This window comes from Ahaetulla prasina, chromosome 1 (assembly GCF_028640845.1).
Source record: "Ahaetulla prasina isolate Xishuangbanna chromosome 1, ASM2864084v1, whole genome shotgun sequence".
In the NCBI taxonomy this organism is placed as follows: domain Eukaryota; kingdom Metazoa; phylum Chordata; class Lepidosauria; order Squamata; family Colubridae; genus Ahaetulla; species Ahaetulla prasina.
In genome coordinates this window covers 190,791,406-190,813,259 of record NC_080539.1, presented here as the reverse complement: position 1 = coordinate 190,813,259, position 21,854 = coordinate 190,791,406, and the positions used below count along the sequence as shown (strand labels likewise).

The window sequence follows — 21,854 nt, the reverse complement described above, 5'->3', positions numbered from 1 at the left end:
CTTTAAAGCGCTCCATGGCATAGGGCCGGGCTATTTCTGGGACCGCCTTCTGCTACCGAATACCTCTCACCGACCCGTGCGCTCTCACAGAGAGGGACTCCTCAGGGTGCCGTCAGCTAGGCAGTGTCGTCTGGCGACACCCAGGGAAGGGCCTTCTCTGCGGGGGCTCCCGCCCTCTGGAACGAGCTCCCCCCAGGACTTCGCCAACTCTCGGACCTTAGAACCTTCCGTCGTGAACTTAAAACACACTTATTCAGGTGCGCAGGACTGGATTAGATTTTTTAGCTTTTAAATTTTAAATTTTAAATTTTATACTGATTTTAATTGGTTTTATTATTTTTAGTTCAATTGGCCGGCTAAATATTTCATTTTAAAATTATTTTAAATTCATTGTCTATCTATGTATTTTAATATGGCTGTACACCGCCCTGAGTCCTTCGGGAGAAGGGCGGTCTAGAAATTTGATTAATAAATAAATAAAATAAATAAACCTTGGGCCGGGCTTGAACCTGCAGTAATTGCAGGCTACTGTGTTCTACTAACAGGCTCTAACAGCCTGACCTATTCCGGCCCTTTCCCAGGGTAATTTTTATAAAGGCAAATAAAGAAGGAATAAACATCCAACTTCATCCAGATATATTGCTTACCGATGCCTGTGGCTTGCAAAGAGGAATGCCTTTCACATTTCCATTCCCCTCTGCCATTCCCTGTACAGATGCATTGAAGTAGATTTCCTCTGTTATCCTTTTTGCTCCAGGTGTCTCCAATTCGATAAGATGTCTTGGTGTCTTGATCATTGCATCTATCTATAGAAAAGAAGAGTCCACACACCTATGCTATTTAAACAGTCTGTACCCATTCATGATGGTTATCCACTTGGACTGATACTGGATTTTTTTAATGTAGTCAATATTTCAATCTAGTCTCATTCAAAATTACCATTAGCATATTTTAACTGCTTCAATTAAGAATGGATTTTTCAGTACATTTGTATGAGAAAGTTCTTTTCTAATGTTGCATATAAGGAAAGACAGGTCAGAATTTTTTTAATTGAAACTCTTAAAACTCTCAAACAATCCCCAATACTAAAATGTCCGCAAATTTTCATTCCAGTCATTCCAGAGAAACTCTGAGGCCACAAAAAGGATGCTGGGGCTGCATGTATAAATAATGGTTTACAAGACACAACAATAATTGAGTTTAGGCAGCATGCCAGACCAAATCAAACAAATCACATGATGTTTCTGTGCAGTGTTTGATACCAGATATTACTGACTGTACTGTGCCTTCCCTTAAGGCTCATATTCTTTGGGTCAATTTTAGGTCCTTCTAGACCCACTCAAAGCACAAGTGGCAGCCATGCCTAGGAAGGGCCCTGCACAATTTCACCTTACGCATCAGGTGCACGTGCTTCTGGATCAGGAGGTCATATTCACTGTCATTCACACCCTAGTCACTCCCTGGTTGGATTACTGTGCAGTACACAAGCCTGGCTTTCAAAAGTATTCAAAAACTGCAACTGAATGCAATGGCATTGATAGTTATGGCTCTCCTTGATACTGTCATGTAACATTTCTGTGCAGCAAGCTGCACTGACTTCGATTTCTGAATGCAATTCAACATGTTAATTATCCTCTATAAAGTACTACATACCCCAGGCTACATGTACTCTGCTCACTCCACTAGTACACTTAGACAGTCTTATCTCATGGGGCCTGGGAGTTGCACCTCTCCGACAGTCTGCCTGCCCAATGGACCAGCAGCTTCCTGGAACCCTGGATGGCCTTAACTCAGCTGGCATTAAGAAACTGGCTATTTCCTCAGACATAAAAGCCCACAGGTTAGACAAGACTTTGGTTGTTTTTTTAAGTTCTTGTTTGACTTATTGGAAGTGCAGTTTTTTTAAAAAAAATCATTAATATATTTCATTTTATAGTTTTAGAATGCTTACTTTTACAAATCATATTGCTGTTCTTGTTCTTAAACCTGTGTTCATCATCTAAAATTACTGTTGTGAGATAGGTGGCTATAAAAATTGTATAAATAAACAAATCAAACTTGAATTGAAAGGCAGAAATATGAGGTCAATAATTTATCTCCACCTGGGATAAATTGCTCCTTTCTACAGAAAAATTCTACTCCATTTGTTATTACATAATTCTGGGGGGAAATTGTTATGTCATCTTAATCACTTAGCTGCTGAGTTTCAAAAAGTGAACATGAGGAAAATGTTTAAGACATGAAGTCAGATTGATGGGAGTATGTGAGTTTGCCAGGAAATTGGTCTGTGGCTTTAGCTGTATGAGTGGACATACTTTTTAAAATATTCAAAGCTGGGAACCAGCTGGATGGTTAAGAGTTGACCATACTTATAAGGTGACCTCCACCATTTCAGTAATAGCATAGAATAGAAGTTTTTATTGGCCAAGTGTGATTGGACACACAAGGAATTTGTCTTGGTGCATATGCTGTCAGCGTACATAAAAGAAAAGATACGTAATTATATACTTTAATAAAACTAAATGCAAAATAGAGATAATGTAGTGGTAAACTTTCTAATGCAAACAAACTTAAACACATTTACTCTGAACAGTTCTTAGTCCCATCTAGATATATTTAGAAACTGAGTGTTAATCTGGGAGTACAAAGAAATATTACAAACCTTGGGGAAATGGAAACAAACCATTTGAGATACCGGAGAGGTATGATAAAGAAATCTAAAACATTGATGAAAGTTTCAGTCTGTTCCATACCTACATGATCCTAAACGATTTATGCTATGTTAAGAAATTATGGTACTGATCAACACTATTATAGAATTCAAGAGAAAGTATTGCACAAAGACACGCAATCTGCCCAAATGCACATCATTAAGAAATGATGGCTTACTGTTACAGGTAATGAATTATTTAATATGTGTGCTTGGGCTAACTCAATAAAATGTTTGCGCTTTGAATATGTAGTAATGTTGTACACAGCCAACTGTTTTAGTTTCAAACAGTACAAATAATAAATAATAAGAAAAGAAATAAGAATTTCTATTGAATCCAGCAACAGATTTCTGGGCCATATACTGTATTATAACATACTGTCAATGTGATTCATTTGATCATGCTTTTCCTGGAGTTGAGAACATTCCATCCTTGTATCTTTCCTCCACAAGTTTCCAGTCAGAAAAAGCACTAAATAAAAGTGTTGCTTTTATGGTTTGAAAATTAAATTTCAAACTGAGGATTTACTTTATATAATCAATTGTTTATGCTAAGAAAAGTTATTATCCTCAATTAAAAGCTAAATATCATCTCAAAATCCATCACAAAAAGTTCTAAACAGGTGTGTCCCAAAACAGCTTAAGCATGGCTTATACTTAACCAATGACTCTACTTTTAAATACTTGCTATGCATGTCAGTGATTATCTTACATATAACTGGATCCAAGCTGTAGTAATTTTTCATTACAAACTAGCATCCTCATAAAGAACATTTGAAAGTTTCATTTTAGGTTCTTTCATCTTTAATATGCCAATCTTATTTATAATGAATTAGAATTAAAAAAAATTCACCAAAGGAAAATTTTCCAATTTTTCAGTCATCTGCCACTCAAAAAAGCTGAGAAACTCATCTGAATAAGGTAGAAAGGAGAATTGTTCCTGAGAAAGAGTAACTAAATAAGTTTATTTGTTAATTAATGTTAACTTAAGTATTAATTTAATTAATTAATTAATTAACGGTAACGTAAGACTGTATACTATCACCCTGCCTATTTAACTTATATGCAGAACACATCATGAGAAAGGTGGGGCTAGATGAATCAAAAATTGGAATTAAGATTGCAGATGATACCACTCTAATGGCAGAAAGCGAAGAGGAACTAAAGAGTCTCTTGATGCGGGTGAAGGAGGAGAATGCAAAAGTTGGCTTGAAACTTAACATTAAGAAAACAAAAATCATGGCATCCATCCCTTTCAATTCCTGGCAGATAGATGGTGAAGAAATGGAGGTAGTGACAGATTTTATTTTTCTGGGCTCCAAGATCACCGCAGATGGGGACTGCAGCCAAGAAATTAAAAGATGCTTGCTCCTGGGGAGGAAAGCTATGGCAAATCTAGACAGCGTACTAAAAAGCAGAGACATCACCCTGCCAACAAAAGTGCGTATAGTCAAAGCTATGGTTTTCCCAGTTGCAATGTATGGTTGTGAAGGTTGGACCATAAGAAAGGCTGAGCGCCAAAGAATTGAGGCCTTTGAACTCTGGTACCGGAGAAGACTCCTGCGCGTCCCTTGGACTGCAAGGCGAACAAACAAGTCAGTTCTAGAGGAGATCAACCCTGACTGCTCTTTAGAAGGCCAGATCCTGAAGATGAAACTCAAATACTTTGGCCACCTAATGAGAAAAAAGGACTCACTGGAGAAGAGCCTAATGCTGGGAAAGATTGAGGGCAAAAGAAGAAGGGGACGACAGAGAACGAGGTGGCTGGATGGAGTCACTGAAGCAGTAAGCATGAGTTTAAATGGACTCCAGAGGATGGTAGAGGACAGGAAGGCCTGGAGGAATGTTGTCCATGGGGTCACGATGGGTTGGACATGACTTCGCAACTAATAACAACAACAACTTAAGTATGGAATTAAATTTTCATACTGTCTTTATTTCTAAGTACTTCCACATTGTTTAGTGGAACCTTCTCAATGTCTTCAAATATAGTCTGAAGAAATAATCAAAACTTTCATAAATTTATCTTAGGCTATAAGCTAGCTTCTTCAGGATAACACCAAGACTTACTTTCCAATATCCAATAGGTACAATAAATGTTAGCCTGGAATTGAAGAGGATTGACCTCTCTAAAATTCAAAGACATCTATGTTCTCCAAAATAAAAGGCATGTTTAGCTTTTCTGATAATTTTTATATTTCCATGACTGCTAGACAATCTAAAGCACTATTCCTAGCACGAAGTTCAGAATTGAGAAAACAAGATATTCTATGATCTTACAGAAATACATAAGAGAACAAAATATCAACAAGAAATAGCAAGGCCAAGACAGATCAAAGTGCGTAATAAAGTGTATCTTCTTGAAAGTATATAAATAAATATCACTTATGCAGAATCTGTGGGTACTTATTTATTTAGGGATGAGATCCACAGAAAATAATAGTACGGTACTTTCTTTTAATTGAGTCAGTTGGTATAACTCAGTCTAATACATATTTTTTAGAAGCCATGGTCTTATTTTGAATTTAGCAGTTACGTTCATACAAAACATTAATCAGGTGCAGCAATATTTTATTGCTTTTGGGAGGGTAACATCTACATCTTATAATGGAAAGGGAAATGATACGGTTATATCACATACACAGTTGGGAAGATTAGGAGACTGTTGATCTCACAGATTAAATTGTTAAAATGCAATTATTATTTCCTGGTAATTCAAAACAGAATTTGTTGAAAACTAACTTTTCCATTAGTATGGCCCCAAGTCATTATATTCTATGCTTAGCTTTTTTTGCAACTCCAATCCCACCATGATTGTTTTGTCACAATTCAACCCCCATCCCTGGTGATGTCTTTGTGCAGCTGTCGTGTCCCTTGTGGCTTTACCATACTGAAAAAATGAGAAAAGCCAGCACCCTTGATTTAAGGAAACTACTGACAGGCAAAATTTTAGCCACAATACTTGGATGGAGGAGGTAGCATCCACCAAATTGCTAATTTACTATGCTAATAATTTACTATAGCTTCATGGATGGTGTGTATATAGTCAGCCAAACAGTTTGTGCAAAACATTCCAGACTTTGGGCCCTCTCTCAAAATAATGGGGGAAATGAAAAATACCCAAAGAGCATCATTCATGCTGATACTCTGCATAAGCTGCTCTGACACAAGCCCATACTTACTTCTGGAAGTGCAAGTAATCCTCCCACTGCCTTCTCCAAGGCAAGTGCAATCCACCATCATCCAGCCCTGATACGGTTTTTCCCAAACTTCTCCAACAACGTATGATGTCCCAGCTGTATTATCATAGCATCGCTCAGCTAAGGGAAATTAATTTTCAAAGGTGAAAAAGAAAAAATAACCTCACTGCACTGTTTTCTTTACAATTTTATCAAGGAAAGAATTAAATTTCTTAATTAGGAAGGAAAGAAAATGCTTCCATAATTTTTACATTTGGTTAAAAATACAGCATGCACAAATCTGGCAATTCAATGAAATAGAAGTTTCTAAGTGTTTGCAACACTGGTGTTGCTGACAGCTTTGTTTTATGCTCCTTTTGAAGGAATAGCTATATTTGAGTATATAACTATATCAGTGGTGGGTTACTCCCGGTTCAGTCCGATTCTATAGAACCAGTAGTAAAACTGGCAGGAGGCTCCGCCCACCCTCAACGTCATCATGGGTGATCTGTGCAAGCGAAGCAAGTATGTGCGATCCCATTGTGAACCGGTAGTAAAGGTAAGTAGAACCCACCCCTGAATTATATATAGGATTATATTTTGAAATGATCTGTAGAATTTTCTGTTATGTCAATAAAGCATGTCAAACTTTGGAGCATGATTCTCTTAACCAAGTATGCCTTTCCCTATCAAAAAATTCTAAAAACTAGACAGCAGGGAACATATTAACCTAGGTATCTTCCCTATCGATACTTGTATTCTAGGTGAATGTGTTTATTGTCTCTACAGGGTTATTCAGAAGCACTACCTGCAGGTCAAAAGTCCGGGTAAAGTTTGCTCAGGTATGCATGTTTTGAGTAGTTATATATATCAACTGAGACAAAAATTTAAAAAAATGTTAGCACAAAGAGTCAAAAGTCTGCTTACAGTAACTATCACAAACAGCTCTATTTGCAACTGAAATAAGTTTGATCTCTGAAATGCATAAAAGAAAACTAAATCTTACCAACTGGTTTGCAAGTCCATTCACCCTTTCCATTGCCAAGACATACACATTCTAACATGTAGCCTCCTGTCTCATGAGGCCTGCGCCAGGTATCACCAATCTTATAGGACTGGCCACCTTCATGACATCGATCTGAAAAACAAAGCACAGGAAACTATATCATTAATGTATCTACTTCATTGTTGTCTACGTAGTAGTTCAGCAACTTTTAAAGATTGTTCCAGTTATATTATAATAAAGTCTTAGATCCCTTCATCCATTTCAGCATTGGACAATCCTTCATAATGTGGTCAGCTATGAAAAGCAGCCACTTTCTTTTCCAATATGAAAGTCCCTACAGCCTAATAACTATAACATGCCACTTTCCTGTCATATCAGAAGTCTCCCTAATTTATTAGGGATGTTAAAAATATTTGATTATAAAACTATAAGAACTAAACTATAGAACTATAAGAAGAGAAGTTAAATGTTGAACTGCACTTCCCTTCATCTCTCATATTGACTATATTAATTAGGATTGCTAGAAATTGAGGTCAGACATTTGGAGTCATCTGCAGAACAGTTTCATCCTTGCTTCACAATGAAGTCAAAGTTCTGATGTGTAGTAATGAAAAATAATTTTTCAAGAAAAGCATTCATGGAGCAGTTCCACAAAGGCCATGACAGCTATATAGATACAGGCTCCAGTTTATGTACAATATATCAGAGTTGAGAACCGAAGCCAGCCTCAAGTCACAAGGTTTGGAGGGGGAAATCTAGCACTTCTTTGAATCCTGTTTATTTCAGCCTTCTTCCACATTCTCCTTTTCTTCATGCAGGAGAAAATCTCAGGTATAACCTACACACTTATTCATAATATCAACATACAGCAAATATCAATTGTCTCATTTTACAGTTATAACTCTCTCTCTCTCCCTCTCTCCCTCTCTCTCTTTCCGTCCCTCCCTCTTGACTGAATTTTGCCACAGACAAATTCCTTACAATTATGCAACATTATGTGTGGTACCTGCTTCTTCTTCTTGTGGAAACCACTAGATTTTGTAACATTCCAGCAACGTGATTATATGGATTAACACATTATCTTGGAGGACATCATCTAAGCATCTCAATGAAGGATTTAATACATACTTGCAATAGTGCAACTGATTCTTCCACGCCCAGCCCCAATACAAGTACAGTCCCAGATCATGGAATCCTTTGGGCGTTCATAGGTTTCCCCTACTCGATAAGTAGTCCCAGTGTATTTATCGAAACAGGTTTCTTCCGCTGTGTAGGAAGAAGAAAAGAATCACTACAGATAAATCTACAGCTTGCAGCTTCTAATCTCCTTTCCCTACCTCATTCATAGAGGCATACACAAAAAAGTTGATGGTGGCATTGATTGTTATTAGTATGGTAGTGACAAGCAGAAAGCTTTTTGGATGATAATGATGTAGCTAAAGACAAAGAATAGGAGAGGTGCTTGGACCAATGAAAGAAGAAAGAAAGCTGAAAAATCCACATTAACAGTAGAAGGCAATTGGAACATTTGTATAAATGCAGGCAATTGGAACATTTGTACAAAAGTTCATTTTTTAAAAAAGTGAAGAAAACAATAAAGAAAAATGCATTTGACGTGTGGAAAATCAAAGTTCAAATATTTGGTCAAATATTTAGTCCCTTACTAGGTTAGATTATAGGAACCAGGTAAATGTCTTGTTATCCAAAACACTGTCACACAAGTCTGTCACAATGAATTTAAACTGGATATAGCTGACATTATCCTACTGCCATGGTTAAACAATTTCCCAATGAAGTGTCCTTATTTGCCTACATACAAGAGATCCATTAAGACCCTTTGCCCCTAAGAAACTTTTTAGGCAACAGAGATGGTATTCTTGCCCAAGATCTAGTCACTCTATGGAAAGAGAGAGAAAATGATATGTCATTAAAATTGTTCCCAAATACTCTTTATCACTGGAGAACTCAGAAGGCCCATAAACAAGTATAGAAGCAATAGTGGTAACAGCACATTTTGACAGAACACATTATTAAGAAGACAAGCTAGGTGTAACCATGTAGCAATAAAGGAATAAAAACTATTTTCTGCTGCTGCCACTGCAATCTCAGGTAGTCATCAGGAAAACTTTTTGTCAGGGGGAAAAAAAAGCTTTCATAAGGCCATATTGGAACCTACAGAGACATGGTGTGATATATTTGCAAGGTAGGTTAATTGGTAACATTACTTATTGCTATGAAAGCCTGTTATCTGATGTCTGATTAATCTGGTTCTATGGGATTAGTTTCAACTTTTAAAATCTGAATGTGTTAGCAGGATGTTAGAAACTATGCTCCCAATTACATCCTTTTTAGACTTTCCTATTATAGCTAATTCATTTCAGTAGATTGCCTAGATGAATCTAGTAAATATATTTTTATATGGGAAGCAATAAATGCCAGGTATGTGAAAGGAAGTGATAGTATGATTTCAAGAAACCCACAGGAGATGTTGAGTTCTTAAAAGCAATAAATCAGTTGCTAATATCCCCTTAGGGATATTTGTGCAGTTGATGTGATACAGCTCAGACATTCCTGGAAGAAATAGACTTTCTGGACCTATTCTAGTCTGGGCACAAATCTGGATATATGATCAAAACAAACTTGGCCTCCTTAATGAGTCAGCCATGAAGATTGGGAATTCAAGGCAGAATGCTACAGTGACTCAGTTCCTGCTGACAAAACTGACACATCTACTATAAGGAAGGGTTCAAAGCAGACAAGATGGCAGTTGTAATGTCATCGTCAAAGACCTATCTTTTATTCATATGTACAATATGTACACGTGAATACATACAAAAGGTAAATCTTGGATTTAACTTCTAAATTACCATCCTACATGTTTTGACACAGATAACCTCAGATATTTAGATGATATTATACATCTCTTGCAGGACAATTAAGTACTGAGGTGCAATTCTGCTAAATACAATGTTACAGAGAGAATGTGAGAGATGATGCCCATGGAGCGGGAGATGGTGTGAAGGACTATAGGCAGCAGTATGGAGGGAGCAGACTCCAGAAAGGAGGCAAAAGACAAGAGGTAGCACAACCTGTCTCTAAGCACAAGGTAGCATGAACATATTACTTCCTATTATCACAATGTTTCTGTGGTCACATGCAAAATGTTTGTAATCTGTTGTAATTCCCAATCATTATCTTATTCTGTAATTATATATAGTTTTATTATTCTATCTTATTGTATCTCCAATATGGTATTGCTTTTTTAACATGGGGACATGCAAATTAATAAATTTAATCTGTTTAATAGCTTCTTTCAGTAGCATGAGTAGAATATTTTCTTGGTCTTGTCAATTTTTGGAAATGTTCTTTTTCCTTTGCTTCAAAATGTTCTCCATAGCAAATCTGACGGGCCAGCTTTTTTTCCTCCTCTAGTCTTATTGCAGCATTTTCTCTAACATCCTATCTTATGTGGGGATGTCCTTCTGTACATTGCTATCTGCAGAGCATTAGCACAGTGACTCCTTTCTGACAAGGCAAAGGCAAACCTTTTCAAAAAGCCAAACAGAAGAGCTTAAGGGGCCAATGAAGGTTCCTTTTAAAGTTATGTAAAGCAAGAAGACAGGGACAAAGCTTTCTTAAGAGACATCTTACCTATTGCTACTTAGCTGTAATGGGTACAAAGAATGACCTTAAAAAACAGGAGGAAGAGCAGCTACTAACAGTCAGATAAAAGAACCCTGAGTCCAGACTGGAAGCTGAGAAAGCACCTCTGACAAGACTCTCACCAGTTCTCATGTAGATAGAGGGAGGGGTGCGGTGCATTTAGACTTGTAAGATTCTGTTTTTATAATCTTATCTTAAAATTAGCCTGAATGACGTTGATTTCCTAATCTGCTCTACCACTACATAGACAATATCTGTCTCTACAATGATAAGGATGTGTCAAGCAATTCAAGTTCCTCTGAATACTCCTGATTAAAAACAAGAGCACTAGAGAAGTTTGATATAAATTATCTGTGGGTCACAGAATATTCCCCAGGATTTTCTACAATATTTGGGGGCTCCCAGTTGTAACCACAAAGACTTACTGATAGATTAATCCATACTAGCAGTTCTTGAGTCTAGTGTGAAAACTACAGTAGGAATAATCTGTTGCATTAAATAATGAAAGGTTTCTCCAGGATATTCCCAATCTGCAGTAGACGGGAACAGTCAGAAATTGACAGGCTTGGAGACTGAACTGTAACAGTAACCTTTTTCAAAAGGATAAATGTTAAATGTGGATGCTGCCTTTTCCAAGAGTTAAAAATCCGGATATTTCTATACATGCAAATATATTTTTATTTTAGAAAAAAAAGAAGTCCTTGGCCAGAAGTTTGTCAAGAGATGCATCCAACTTACGTTCAGGTTTGCTTTCACAGTTGAATCCTCGACTGCCTCCATAGCAAGTACAGACTAGAGTGTTCCCCAAGTAAATGCGCTCCCACTGCTGGTTTATCTGATAATGTTGTCCATTGTCATAGCATCCCTCTGAGAAAGAAACAGCACTGTTTAATTACATCCTATCATTGAGACTAAGTGTGGCTCTCCTGGTAAGGAGAAAGAATGTGGAGAAGAGAGCAGTGTCAGTCCCTAACAAGCATGGAATAGACATTAACTCCTAGCCAGACATTCCTTATACATCTTGAAACCTCTGTGTAATTTAATATTAGATGCAGGCAACTCAAGACTGGAGTTAAAACAGTTCCATCCGTCTCTTGTTTAACCATGTTTTTAATGTACAAGATTAAACCACTAGAGATTTCACATTCTGGAGCAGCATGTTAACAGCTGGAAAAGATTGCTCAACTGGGAGGCTTAATCCAATGTTTCTTGAAAGCCTATGGAAAGACCCCAAAAGATTCGAAAGAAACTTTGGCTCTCTTCCCTAAGCAGGTTTATTCTTGCCAAATAGAACTAGTCTCTATTTTTTTTTAATTTCCAAGCCTTTTTCCCAACTTACATTTACAGTCGTATCATTTCCTGAGATGACAGCTTTAATGAAAACTCATACTTTCTAAACAATTTTAAAGTGTTACCTCAGCATCTCTTTTCTCAATTCACATACAGATTATAAAATGAAGAAGTATGTTCTATACTTTTCAAACACCTTAATTTTAAAGTCTTGTTTTCTACAGCAGGAAAGATGAAGGATTTCCCCTCTTTTACTTTCAAGTCAATCATAATTAATATAGAAATTTTTGGTTCCAGTTCTTCTGTAAGAAAAGAGAACAAATAGAAATCTATCCTTTCTAGATTATTTCATTTTTTTCTTTAGCTGGCATAACTGCAGTGAACAAATGCAATGCTAACTTACACCCTTTTCTTGAGAAATGTCTGGATTTCAGGAAAATTAATTTATCATAAACGAGCCAATGTGTGTGAAAGAAAAATAGGCCAGGACAAGAATCCCTCTTTTCAGTAATGAAGAATATAACAGATCAGGGAACTTCTCTTATAAAAAAATCAATATATATGCAAGTAAAGTTTCCACCAGCAGGCCCTGAAATACGGAATTTAACCACCAAGAGTCCATCTCCAACTGGATTAAAAACCAAAACCAAAAAAAGTTCTCTCAACATCTTCACACAATTTGCCAAATCTTGATGAGAGTTTTGCTTCTCACTGATGTCAATGAGAAAAATAAAAATTAAGAATTTCTATCCCAGCCAGAGCAAACTGGAAAAGCTTGGGAAGCGGCAAATCTTTTACCAGACCTCCCCGAGTAGGGTGCCCAATCTAATCAGGAGGCATTCAGTACTCAGATATAATTATCTTTGGGCTCAATGCAATATATACTCCAATAATAAATCTTAATTAGGTTTGAGTCTCAAGGAAAACACAAGTTTGAATTCCTTGGCAGAAAAACTGGATATAAGCCAAGAGGATTCCCTCTCAACAACATGGTTCAGTTTAATTAATCTGCACATTCCCTGGAAAAAACTGTTTCTTGATTTAACTATTTTGTGCACCGGAAATGTTCTATCTGTCCATCATATTGTCGCATCCAAGAGTCCATGATGGATTATCAAACTGCAATCTTCGATACATTGCAAAGCTAACTGGAGACATGAGATTACAAGAGAAGTAACTCTGGCACCATTAAAAGTTTGTCCTAAATTGCTGTAATGATCTGTAAGACACTTGGACAGGCATTACTAAATCCCTTCCTAAAGTTAAATTCAAAAATACTCCCCATCATCGGTTTTGTTTTCTGCAAAATTTTCTTCATCTCAATCTGATGATTTCATGAATTATATCTGAGTAGCAGTGGTCGGTTTCAAATTTGTTTACTACCGGTTCTGTGGGTTTGGCGGAAAAATACAGTAAAATCTCCATTCCCACACCACTGGGGGTGGGGGGGAGGATACTGCAAAATCCCCATTTCCTCCCCAATCCAGGGGAAGGTTACTGCAAAATCCCCATTTCCTCTCAATCAGCTGGGACTCGGGAGGCAGAGAATAGATGGGGGCAGGGCCAGTCTACCAGTTCTCTGAACTACTCAAAATTTCCACTACTGGTTCTCCAGAACTGGTCAGAACCTGCTGAAACCCACCTCTGCTGATCTGCAAATCTTCCTTGATTTATAGGGATGTGGTGGCTCAGAGGTTAAGATGCTGAGCTTGTTGATAGAAAGGTTGGCAGTTCAGCGTTCAAATCCCTAGTGCCACATAACAGGGTGACCTCTTATTACTTGTCCCAGCTTCTGCCAACCTAGCAGTTCGAAAGCACGTAAAAAATGCAAGTAGAAAAAATAGGGACCACCTTTGGTGGGAAGGTAACAGCATTCCCTTCGCCTTTCGCGTTTAATCAAGCGGGCCACATGACCACGGAGACGTCTTGGGGCAGCGCTGACTCCTCGGCTTTGAAACGGAGATGAGCACCACCCCCTTAAAGTCGGGAATGACTAGCGCATATGAGAGAAGAACCTTTTATCTTTATAGTAAATTTTCTTCCCCACTCCCCTCACAACCATCCAAAGTTGCAACTTTCGGTATGTTCCTTAAGTTTGATTTCGGTTTTATCAAAGCGTGCATGATCCGACCGTTTCCTCTCCTCTGAAAAGCCGTTATTGCTCATCCCAGAATTACTCACGTTTGTTCTGGCCGACCGGTAGAGAGGGCTGAACAATATGCTGCGTTTGCCTCTTGTTTTTTTCCCCGCGGGGTTGAGAACCCCAGACCCCTGCCCCCGAACAAAGGGTCAATACCAAAAGAATCGCTCGCTTCAATCGGCTGTCCGGCATCTTGGAAAGCTGTCGGGAAATAAACGGATCGTGTTTGAAACCGGAGGCAAACCAATTTTATCGGGTTGATAAAGTGGGAAAACTTGCAAATTCTCTTACCGCCTTTCAGCCTTCGCTTTTCCTATCTGGCGCAACCCCTACAAGCTGCGAGAAGGACAGATCGCTGGGTCACATTGGATTTATATAGCGTTTCTAGCCACAGGGACCCCCGCGAGGCATTACAGGGGAGAACAGGAGGAGGGGAAAGAGGAGGAGGGCCTCGCCTGAGACACCCCTTTCGGACGGCAACGCCTTTCCAATTGGCCCAGGCGGAGTGATAGCGTCACGGCCCGGGACTTGCATTACAGAGCAAACAAAGGTCTCTCTTCCGAAAACTTTGAACTGGGCTAAATTTTAGAGGGTCTCTGGGGAGTGAGAGGGAGGGTTCTCTCTGCAGTTCTTGCTGCAGCTTAGCGAATGCCGCCAGCCGGTCATATTTGGACCCTCCGGGGTCAGCCAGTCACGGGAACCTTCGAGTGTCCGAAGAGGTTCGAGTTTTAGGAGACGTGAGTGACGACTTTAGCCTCGCTTGCAGCGTAGAAACATAATTGGGACCCGTGAGAAAGGGGTTACAGGAACAATAGCTTCTCTCTTAAATCTGCAGTTAAATCTTATACACATACACTAAGGTGTAAGGATCCATCATGGGTAGGAATATAACTAATAGCTTTAATAGACTTATTTTAAACTGGGATAATATTCCCATTACCACTGGCTCCATCATGGTCATTTATTCACTCAAATCTCAGTTCATAGTCTCAAGTCCTGTTTGTATAAATTCCCAGTTCTCTTTCTCTTTCTTTTGCCACCTTTTCTATTCCTCTCTCTGTGGGATTCTTTTTCCTTTGGGGAAGGTTTTTTTCTGTCTGTCAATTTTTAGTTGTTTGGTGCTCAGAAAGTGGAAGCATGAATGGATGTATAAAAGAAATAAAAAATAATACCCAACATCATTAAATTACAATGCTGGGGAAAAGATTGGGTATTCAAAACACACTAACTTATACTTGCTTCTAAGTCCTGGTTTATCCCCAACATCAGTGGTCTTCATCTATGCTTAAGTCAGCTGAAAACAATCTTCTGTCTCCATTATTGATCCCTCTGGTTCCAATCACTAACAAACTCAATTCCTCTGACTGAAAAAAGGACATGTATGTTGTTTGTATCTTATGATTTATGTTGTTTGCTTTTATTTATCCTATGATTATCACTGAGTGTTGTAACTTATGATGAATGATGATTGCATTTTATGATTATTATGATTTATCATTTGTTGCTTATATGTATTTTATTTATTTATTTATTTATTTTATTAGATTTTTATACCGCCCTTCTCCCGAAGGACTCAGGGCAGTGTACAGCCAAATAATAAAACCCCACAATATACACATTAAAACAGAAACTTAAAACCAAGCATATTACATAAATGGCCGAAATTTAAAACAATTAATTTAAAACCCTAAAATTCATAAATAACCCCAATTAAAATTTAATAAGGCTTTTAAGCCAGTCCCGCTTGAATAAATAAATGCATTTTCAGCTCACGGCGAAAGGTCCGAAGATCAGGCAATTGGCGTAAACAAGGGGGAAGTTCGTTCCAAAGAGTAGGAGCTCCGACAGAGAAGGCCCTACCCCTGGGGGCCGCCAGCTGATATTGTTTGGCGGACGGCACCCTGAGAAGACCCTCTCTGTGTGAGGGTACGGGTCGGTGGGAGGCATAAGGTAATAGCAGGTGGTCCCGTAAGTACCCGGGCCCTAAGCCATGGAGCGCTTTAAAGGTGGTAACCAAAATCTTAAAGCGCACCCGAAAGACCACAGGAAGCCAGTGCAAGTTGCGCAGGAGTGGTGTTACATGGGAGCAACGAGTGGCTCCCACTATTACCCGCGCAGCTGCATTCTGAAAGTAGACAAAGTTTGTGCACCGGAAACAAATTTCTTTTGTGTCCAATCATACTTGTCAAATAAAGAATTTTATTTTATGTATAGGAAATGGGAGGTAGGGAACATAATTGAAGAAGAATTATGGAACAGTCTAGCTCAGAGTGAGCTAAGGCTTATGAGAAATATTGAAAACAATAAAAAAGAATTAAGACCTTTGAAGTGCCTTCCAACTTTATGAACATGCTCATCTATAACGTTATTAGATTTGTACACCAAAGCTAAAAATAATTAGGCGTAAACAGGCTGGGCAAACAAAGACATGGTGGGACAAAGAACAGCTGCCAAATTAGGTGTACTCTACTGAGGAAGACAGCATTGGAAAGAAAGAAAAGATTCCCAACATTTTCTTTGCCAACTTTATTTTATTGGTTCTGGATCCTGGAGACAAAGAAATATCTCATTTACTCCCACTCTGAATTCCACCCTCTATATGTATTATTGGAATGGGATAGTGATATTTTCTGCAGAAGGTCACTCATATAAAATTCACTGCATAACTCACAATTTTCCTTGGTTTCAATATTTCTACATTCAGTATTCCAATATTTAGCAGGACGTTGCAAGGCTTGATGCGCTGGTGCTGCCGCTCGCACAAAACGCTGCAAGGCTTGTCACGCCGGTGCCACTCACATGAGCAATGGCACAATGTGCCACGCAGCCTCCTGCTGCAAGTGGCACCAGCACAAGGAGCCTCACAGTGTCTGGCCGCGAGTGGCCATGAGCAGTCGCAGAAGTCAGGCAGCAGCGCAACAGGTGTGAGAGTGTGGGAGGCATGGCTGTGATGGTCCTAAGATAAGTGGGTAAGACAACCCCCCCCCCAAAAAAAATAAGACCTGGTGCTTATTTTGAGGCCAAAAAGAAAATAATCTTATTTTCGGGGAAACATCGTAATTATGGCTGGGGATTTTAATTTAGACCCAGCTTCTAACTAATCTAGATTTTTCCCACCAAAATGTAAATCTTTGCATTTGTTCCTGTTTCATTCGTTGTGCTGTTTTCTTAATTATTATATCCAGTAAGAGAAGAAATAGTCAATAAGCAAAAAAAAAAAAAAAGACAGAAAGTACAAGAATCACCAGTTCATCAGTTTCTTGTTAATGTTTCAATTTCTCAAAAGTTCCCCTCAACTCCATTTTCTTTGTTATACGGATAGGTTGCTGAGTAATACTCTTCACTATGGACCTTTTCCACTCTCCACTTCCGTTACTTCTGCTGTTTTTTAATATCTATCGATCTTTAGTGGAGGTCAGAGTTCGCAACCTCATAAGTAGTGCTTAATTATCCGCTTTTCAAGGTTCAAAGTTTTAAGTCTAAAGTCTAATAAACAGAAATTATTCCTCATCGCTATCGTCTCTTATTTTATTCGTTAAAGTGTCCTGCCTTTTTTGGCTGTAAATCGTTCCCCAGTCACTTTCCGTTCACTCCCATCTCCGCTTCTTAGCTGCTTTCTTGGGTTACGATCAATCGGTCTTCATAATGAAGCAAAGATCTTGCTAATCTTCTATTACACAAAGTTTTTTGCACTGACCTCTCCTTAGTCTTCACCACGAGCTGTCATTCAGTCTTGCTTCCCACTTTGCTAGCTGTCAGGACTTCACGGCCATCATTAGGAAATGCCAGCCTTTCGATTGTTGGGCTCAGCGGGGTCTCTCTCCATCGCGTTGGCGATCACTTATCGCCAAACTGCTCCTAGAGTATCCCCACTCCAACACATTTCCCTTCGGGCTTCATGTATCTTTTCAGGATCTCTCCAGCACCGATAAACGAGGGGTGAAGAACAGAGCTAGCTCCTCAACCCTCTCTTTGTCCAGATGTCACCAACCAGAAGTGCCGTCTCATCAAAATCTCTTACAGCAGTGGTTCTCAACCTGTGGTCTACAGACCCAGTGGTGAGATTTAAATAATTTAACAACCGGTTCTCTGCCCTAATGATTTCTTCCAACAACCAGTTCACCAAACTGCTCAGAAAGTTAACAACTGGTTCTCCCGAAGTGGTGCGAACTGGCTGAATCCCAGCACTGTACAGACCCCTGGAAGGTCATCACAGAGGTCTGTAGACCACAGAGCAAAGACTTGAAGAAATGTTATGATTTAAATCATGAGTTAAGTCTTGGGGGCTCGTGGCTATGGTCCATGGCCACAAAAGGTATTTAAAGGTATATGTGGAAGAAAAGATTGAGAATCACTGATTTACAGCAATGAATCTTTTTTTAGATTATCTCAATTATCCTGTTGCACTTTACTATTAGATACTGTAATATAAGCTACAGACATGTCTTACACACAAGTTCCATTGATTTCAGGAAAGTATGTTTAGAACTGCATTCTTGTTATATTTAGATTTCAGGTCAATGTCAAATTTAGATATTTACACCCATCTTACATCAACATAACTTTCCCAGAGATAATCTATCATGTTAACCATTACTTTGTATTAAAAACAGTAATTAGAAGAAGAACGCTGTGGGTTGACATTAGTTTTTCCTTTATCCTATTTCAGGAAGTTTTTGGTGTCTGCTTTGGGATTCTTCCCAGTGTAAACTATGATTAATTATCCTTTTGTACCAATGAGGCTTCAGAGTAGCCACCACCTTCATTTTGGTGGTATGTTTAGGTTGATGAATAATCTAAATATTTAACTGTCTTTCAGTGGTTATCTCCTAACCATTAATGGAAATCATTCCTTTTTGTTTAGTTAAGAATTCTTAGGCTTGAGACAGACAGCCAGATTCATCTTTAAAAATATTCTCTTCGTCCTTTAGAACCCTTGTTTGTTCTAGAAACCACCCCGGGCGTACTTAAGATGTTCTCCTGATGTTGCCTTGCCCAATAGGATCATCTGCCAACAAAAGTCTCACACAGTAGGATATATTCTCCTCTCTTGCTCACAGTAGGCAGTCTTATTTGCTTATGTGGGTGAGTGGGAGAATAATTTGTTCCATTGATTAAACTACTTAAGACTGCATTGATGCCAGTCAATATTCTGGACTAATATAAGTGACCTACTATTTATATAGTTTTCTTCTGTAATAATCTCACTATTTCCTCAGGGAAGTTATTTAATTTTGTTTCATCCACTGTCTCTTTCATGCTTGTCATTTGCAAACATTTCCTCTTTTCTTTGCTTCTCAATAAAAAGAGAATATAAAATTGAGATTTATCAAAGTAATTTAAAAAGATTCTCTAGATAGATCCAGTGATGAGTTCTGCATAGTTTGCTAAAAATCTAGTTTCAGAAGGTAACAGAAATGGAAAGGAATGGAATTTGAACACTTGATTATTGGGTTTTTTAAATATTAGATAGGATTCAAACTAAACCAGATGGATATGCAATTAACTGACCAATCACACCCAGCATGTAGTTCTTAAGGGAACTACATCTACCTGGAGGAAAGCATGCAGTGGAGTACCTCAGGCCCAATGTTGAAGCGGAGCTCATCAAATTTGCAGATGACACCAAGCTGGGGGAAATCGTTAACACTTTGGAATATAGACTAAAAATTCAGAAGGATCTTGAAAGACTTGAGCATTAGGACTTATCCAAAACATGCAGTTTAATGATGAGAAAAGTAAGGTCCTGCACTTAGACAAGAAAAGCCAAATGCATAGGTAGAGAATATCTGGTACCTGGGTCAACAGTAATAACTGAGAAAAAGTTATAGTAGACCACCACTTAATATGAACCAGCAGTGTACTGCTCCTGGCTGCATCAAGAGCATGAAATGTGACAGTACCACTTTATACTGCACTAGTCAGGCTATACTTAGAATACTGTGTACTGTTCTGGTCAATGTGATACAAAAAATGTTGAGACCTGGAAAGTCTACAGAGAAGAGCACGAAACATGATAAAGGTGTTGGTGATCATCTTTAAAGCGCTCCTTGGCATGGGACCAGGTTACTTACGGGACCGCCTACTGCCGCCAATAGCCTCCCATCGACCTCTGCGCTCCCACAGGGAGGGTCTCCTCAGAGTGCCGTCAGCTAAACAATGTCGGCTGGTGGCCCCCAGTGGAAGAGCCTTCTCTGTGGGGGCACCTACCCTATGGAACGAACTGCCTCTGGGGCTACGCCTTCTTCCCAACCTCTGGGCCTTTAAGCGCAAGCTCAAGACTTTTTTGTTTCACCGAGCAGGGTTGGCCTAAGGGTAATTTTTAGTGGGTGGTTTTATTACTTGTTATTTTAATATTCGGCCTATGGATTCAGATTTTTAAATTCAAATATTGTGTTTTAATTTTTGTATATGTCTTTTTAACTTGGCTGTAAACCGCCCTGAGTCTTCGGAGAAGGGCGGTATAGAAATGTAAATAATAAATAAATAAATAAATAAATAAATAAATAAATAAATAAATAAATAAAGTGTCTGAACAATTGAGGGAGCTAGGTATGCTCTAGTCCAGGGGTATCAAACATGTGGCCCGCAGGCCAGATCCAGCCTATGATACACCCACAGTTGTCCCACGGGGCCATCCCAGAGATGGCAAGGGACAGGCCCATGCTGACCCCATCCACCCAGTTGGCCGTGATAACCAGGCCTGCCCCCACCCACCGGCCTCCCAAGAGCAAACAAAATCCTGATAGAACCCGCGATGGGATCAAGTTTGACACCCCTGCTCTAACCTATCAAAAGAGAAAGATTAGGGGAAACGTGACAACTGTCTTCCAGTATTCAAGGGGCTGTCATAGAGAAGAGGGGGTTGGCTTATTCTCCAAAGCATTAAAGGACAAAAAGTAATGGATGGAAGCTTGTTAAAAAGAAATACAACCTAGAAATGAGTAAGAAATTTTCTGGCAGAACAATCAATCAACAGAATAGCTTGTCTCTGGGAGTTGTGGGTGCTCCATTGCAGGTTTTCAAAAATAGACTGGACAACCATTTGATCAGGATGTTAAAAAGTCTCCTGCCTTGAGCAGGAGATTGGATTAGAAAATCTCCAAATTCCCTTCCATCCCTATGATTCTATGTTCAATTACATGATTTCAGTTTCATTAAAAGTTGCTGAGAAGCAAGTCTGCTTTCTCAATTCTCCTAATTTTGATACCTAAGATTTGTAGCTATGCTACAAAATAAAAGCAAAAATTCATTGGCAACATAACATACATTTTGAAATTGCATTATCTTTGCCTTCTGTTTATTTAACTCATTACAGTATTTTGTTACCATAGAGAAATTTAAATGGGGAATGGGAAACTTTATGACTGAAATGGAAAACCACAGGAAATATTGTGAAAGAGGCAATGTTTGTGTAATCACTATTTTATCTGACAACTCGATCTTCTCCATCACATGATAATCCCATTAAAGAGATTTTTTTCTTCTTAATAGCACAGTATGACATCTAGAAATTATGCAGAGTTCTGAGATGTTGTGCAAGAGGCACTTTTGAGAGCTGGAAGTGAAACTCTGTATGACATTCGTTGTAGTTGATATTTCAGCATTGCTGAACCTTGAATAAGCTGAATTGAAGCTGCTTCTCCTAGCCCTTCTATTGCTCCATCTAGCCCTCTCCTGCATGTTCTGCCTGGCAACATTGCTTCTATGATCTCAGTCAGAAGACTTAGAATCATAAGGCTGGAAGGGAACTTGAAGATTTTTAATCCACCCCCCTACCCAAGGCATTGTCTTTATACTATCCCAGACAAATGGCTGTCCAATCTCTTCTTGAAAATCTCTAGTGATGGAGCACCCACAACCTCT

General features: G+C 38.8%; 1 protein-coding gene across 12 annotated transcripts in view; it reads right to left on the bottom strand.

Annotated features, from left to right (window-relative positions):
• Positions 1-14,431, bottom strand: part of FN1 (fibronectin 1) — a 148,770-nt gene extending 134,339 nt beyond the window's left edge. For all 12 annotated transcript variants that reach the window (XM_058185952.1, XM_058185959.1, XM_058185970.1 and 9 more), the window contains exons 1-7: positions 14,280-14,431; positions 14,030-14,189; positions 11,297-11,425; positions 8,024-8,161; positions 6,896-7,027; positions 5,893-6,030; positions 648-806 (exon numbers count right to left, since the gene is read on the bottom strand). In XM_058185952.1, the coding sequence (XP_058041935.1) occupies positions 648-806; positions 5,893-6,030; positions 6,896-7,027; positions 8,024-8,161; positions 11,297-11,425; positions 14,030-14,180 (847 nt within the window). In that variant the 5' untranslated portion in view covers positions 14,181-14,189; positions 14,280-14,431. The remainder of the gene's footprint in view (positions 1-647; positions 807-5,892; positions 6,031-6,895; positions 7,028-8,023; positions 8,162-11,296; positions 11,426-14,029; positions 14,190-14,279) is intronic.
• Positions 14,432-21,854: the final 7,423 nt, after the last annotated feature.